General features: G+C 35.5%; 1 protein-coding gene across 1 annotated transcript; it reads left to right on the forward strand.

Moving 5' to 3' along the window:
* Positions 1 to 344: 344 nt before the first annotated feature.
* LOC121735248 lies at positions 345 to 2,792 on the forward strand. The gene is made up of 2 exons (XM_042126001.1): positions 345 to 568; positions 1,999 to 2,792. Exons 1-2 carry the CDS (start codon positions 388 to 390, stop codon positions 2,475 to 2,477), a joined length of 660 nt encoding a protein of 219 aa, XP_041981935.1. The 5' UTR covers positions 345 to 387; the 3' UTR covers positions 2,478 to 2,792.
* Positions 2,793 to 3,180: the final 388 nt, after the last annotated feature.

Here is a 3,180-nt window from a genome sequence, read left to right on the forward strand (position 1 = left end):
CAGTCAGAAGAGGATTCAACTTTCAGGCCGTGTTCAGACGACACGCGCCCGCCCCGCCCACGCCACGCGCTTCTGCACCCGCTTCAAACTCGCTTTGAAATTTGTTGATTTTATTTGAGTCTTAAAGGCACATCAATAGATCTGAAATTGCATTTATCGAATTCCAGCCGCGCACGCCACGCACACGCCACGCACACGCCACGCACACGCCACGCGCCCGCCTCGCGCCCGCCTCGCGCCCTCCTCGCGCTCACCTCCACTGACCTCCACTTGTATAATGGAGATCAGTGCTAACCCCGCATACGCGCTGCACATGCCTTGCGCCCGCGCTATGGCTAGTGTTGAATCGACTGTGAATAAGTGCAGTCGCGTGGCGTGTTTTTTAAAATGAATAATATTATAGACAAAGAAATATTCATTTCATTGGTGGAGGAAAGGGATGTGCTGTGGGATAAAACCCTCGAAACTTATAAAGATAAAAGAAAAACTCTACAGGCATGGCGTGACATATGTAAGATCATCAATGAGAATTTTGAAAAGCTGTCGGATGTGGAAAAAAATAAATACGGTATGAATGTTAGCATATTTTTATTAAATTGTATTTTATCATCCGATTCAATGCGGCGCACATTTTTTTAAACTTTCAGTAGGTAGTGGCGGCGCGTCGTACAATTTTCTCGTGACACGTTAGCCGTGTCATACGCCCTAGAAGTAGATGACACGGCTGCAAAAAGGTTTATTGTTTTTCTTGGTTTTTACACGTGTATCTATTAACCGATTCAGTGCGGATGACACGGCAGCCGTGTCTTATATGTTTTTAACGTGTGGCGTATGACACGTGAGCCGTGTCATTTAAAAAACGATTGTATCTCCCTCAAATTACACTTTAGAAGGTTCAACTAATTAAATTAAGTTAAACTAGCAATATTTATTTTGCCATGGTACTCTTCCCTGTTCAGACATAAATAGTCTGAGCGATAAGTTGAGAATGGCGAGATATAGAGATAAGGGCAACGATATATTATATAAAAAACTCAAAGCAGATATGTTACTACCGCGCACGTTGTGAAGCTTCAAATACGAACCAATTGGGTCGTCTTTTATTTAGTCTACCTCTTTTATGTAAATGGCATTGCGTATCTTTCGTTTCACTTATCTGTCAAATTTGTCAATGTTGTTCGGAAGAGATTTAAACCGGAAAATAGTATGAACGTAACAGATCTGTATAAGTAGAATATCATTGGATAAGGGTCTTAAAAATACGTGCGATAGCTTATTAGATTCGGGAAGACTTCTAGAAAAAGGTATCGGAAGCGTGTATTAGCACACAAAAAATTTAAGAGTTATAAGCAAATTAGGCTGCAAAAAAAGGTATTACGTTTTTTGTTAAAAACTACGAAGCTATTAACATTTAAGAAATTAAAAAAAAAAGATTCTTAAAGAGGAGGAAATGTGAGTATTACCTTGTGCTATTGTCTATTCTGTGGTATTACGAACAATCGAACACTTCAAAGAATTTGCTCCCGTTGGAAATTTAACTTAAAGTTAATTTTTCAACAAATTAGACAAATGTTAATAACTAACGAATTTTTTCGAACTTCCGTCCTTATTGTACATAAAAAAATGTTTAAATAATTTTCGTAAAAATTTTTCACTTCGTGGAGCCCTTGATATAAACATACTTAACAAGATCACGTCATAAAAGTTAAAAAAAATGTAATACTTTGTTTATATAAGAATTTTTTAACTTGAACAAAAAACTAGAAATCCAAGTGATATTGTCAAAAAAAATTGTTTCATTTATTATCACATACCTAATTGTTTTTATATCAAAAAGTGTGTTCTGTTTTAGTAACAGAACACACTTTCGCTGATAGGTATACTTACCTGAAAAATAAAAAAATAATCAAGCTATACAGGGTGTAAAGCAAAGTATGTCCGAAAACTTAATTTAAATAAAATATTTATGTAAATAAGATCTGTTTTACTTATTTACAGGAAAACTGGTTGTGCAAAAGTGGAAATCGATGAGAGACGAATGGATGAAATGTCATAGAAAATTAAGCGAGAGCAGATCGAGATCGGGAGCTAATATAATTCATAAGTACACATACTATGACAACATGAAATTTTTGACAAAAATAGCTCCACATAGGGATACTGAGTCAAATATGCAACCACCCTCCTCTGAAAGTGACGACAGCCATGATACAATGATAAAAAAAAGGAAGAAAGAACAAGTTCATAAAGAAATAGATTTGAGTGCAGTAGATAGAAAAATGATTCAATTTATCGATTCTATGCAAAAAGAAGAAAAGAAAACCGCTGACAGCCGAATTATGTCATTCTTCAAGAGTATTGCTCCAACAATAGAGAAGTTCAGTGACGACGAAGTTGTCGAATTTCAATATCAAGTTATTTCAATATTACGGAATTTTAAACAAAGAAATATAAATGGCCACACATCAGAATCTTAAAATATAGGTACACACTGCAGCAAGAATCCATCCAACCTCAGCCAATCTATGATACTGAAGCTTATGGATATTCTACTGCACCTGGACCTTCTAACGTGAGAAGCCAATCTAGACTTACTAGACTTACTTGTAGTTCCGAACTAGAATTTGGCTCTTACACTCGAGTTGGACAAAGTCAACCTACTCGTAGTGTGCGATCCAGTATGGGTGACGACTTCGACTTTGCGACGCTGAATAATTAATTTTCTACTGCGACATCTACACACATCTACCGCTATGATTCAAGATAATTATAGTATTTGATTAGTGTAATTACTTTACCTAAAATTTTCTGAAATTCAAAAAAAAGATGATTTCAAACAAAAATATGTTTTATAGTATTAATATATACGGAGTGTAACAAAACCTACGAATAATAAAAACTAAACTAAGTGATAATACTTAAGGGTGTGTACGTGTTCCTCGTAGAGAGTTTACTGTGAAAGTAGCAGCGCTGAAAGACCAATTTTTTTTTCACTTTTGTATGGGGAACTTTCATACTTTAAAGAAAGGATTTCATACTTTGACTTGATAGTCAAAGTATGAAATCCTTTCTATCTCTGTTAGCTACCACTTTCGAGATTTTTCGCAAATAAAAATGTTGTTCGTCTTATCAAAATGAAGCTACTCACAAAAAATTAGCTTGTTACTAATCAAAAAAAAA

This window comes from Aricia agestis, chromosome 17 (genome assembly GCF_905147365.1).
Source record: "Aricia agestis chromosome 17, ilAriAges1.1, whole genome shotgun sequence".
NCBI lineage: Eukaryota > Metazoa > Arthropoda > Insecta > Lepidoptera > Lycaenidae > Aricia > Aricia agestis.

Excerpts from the sequence above, each read along its gene's own strand:
- LOC121735248 (XM_042126001.1), top strand. The coding sequence starts at position 388 with ATGAATAATATTATAGACAAAGAAATATTCATTTCATTGGTGGAGGAA. Across the intron at positions 569-1,998 it reads TGTGGAAAAAAATAAATACG|GAAAACTGGTTGTGCAAAAG; the intron begins GTATGAATGTTA and ends ACTTATTTACAG.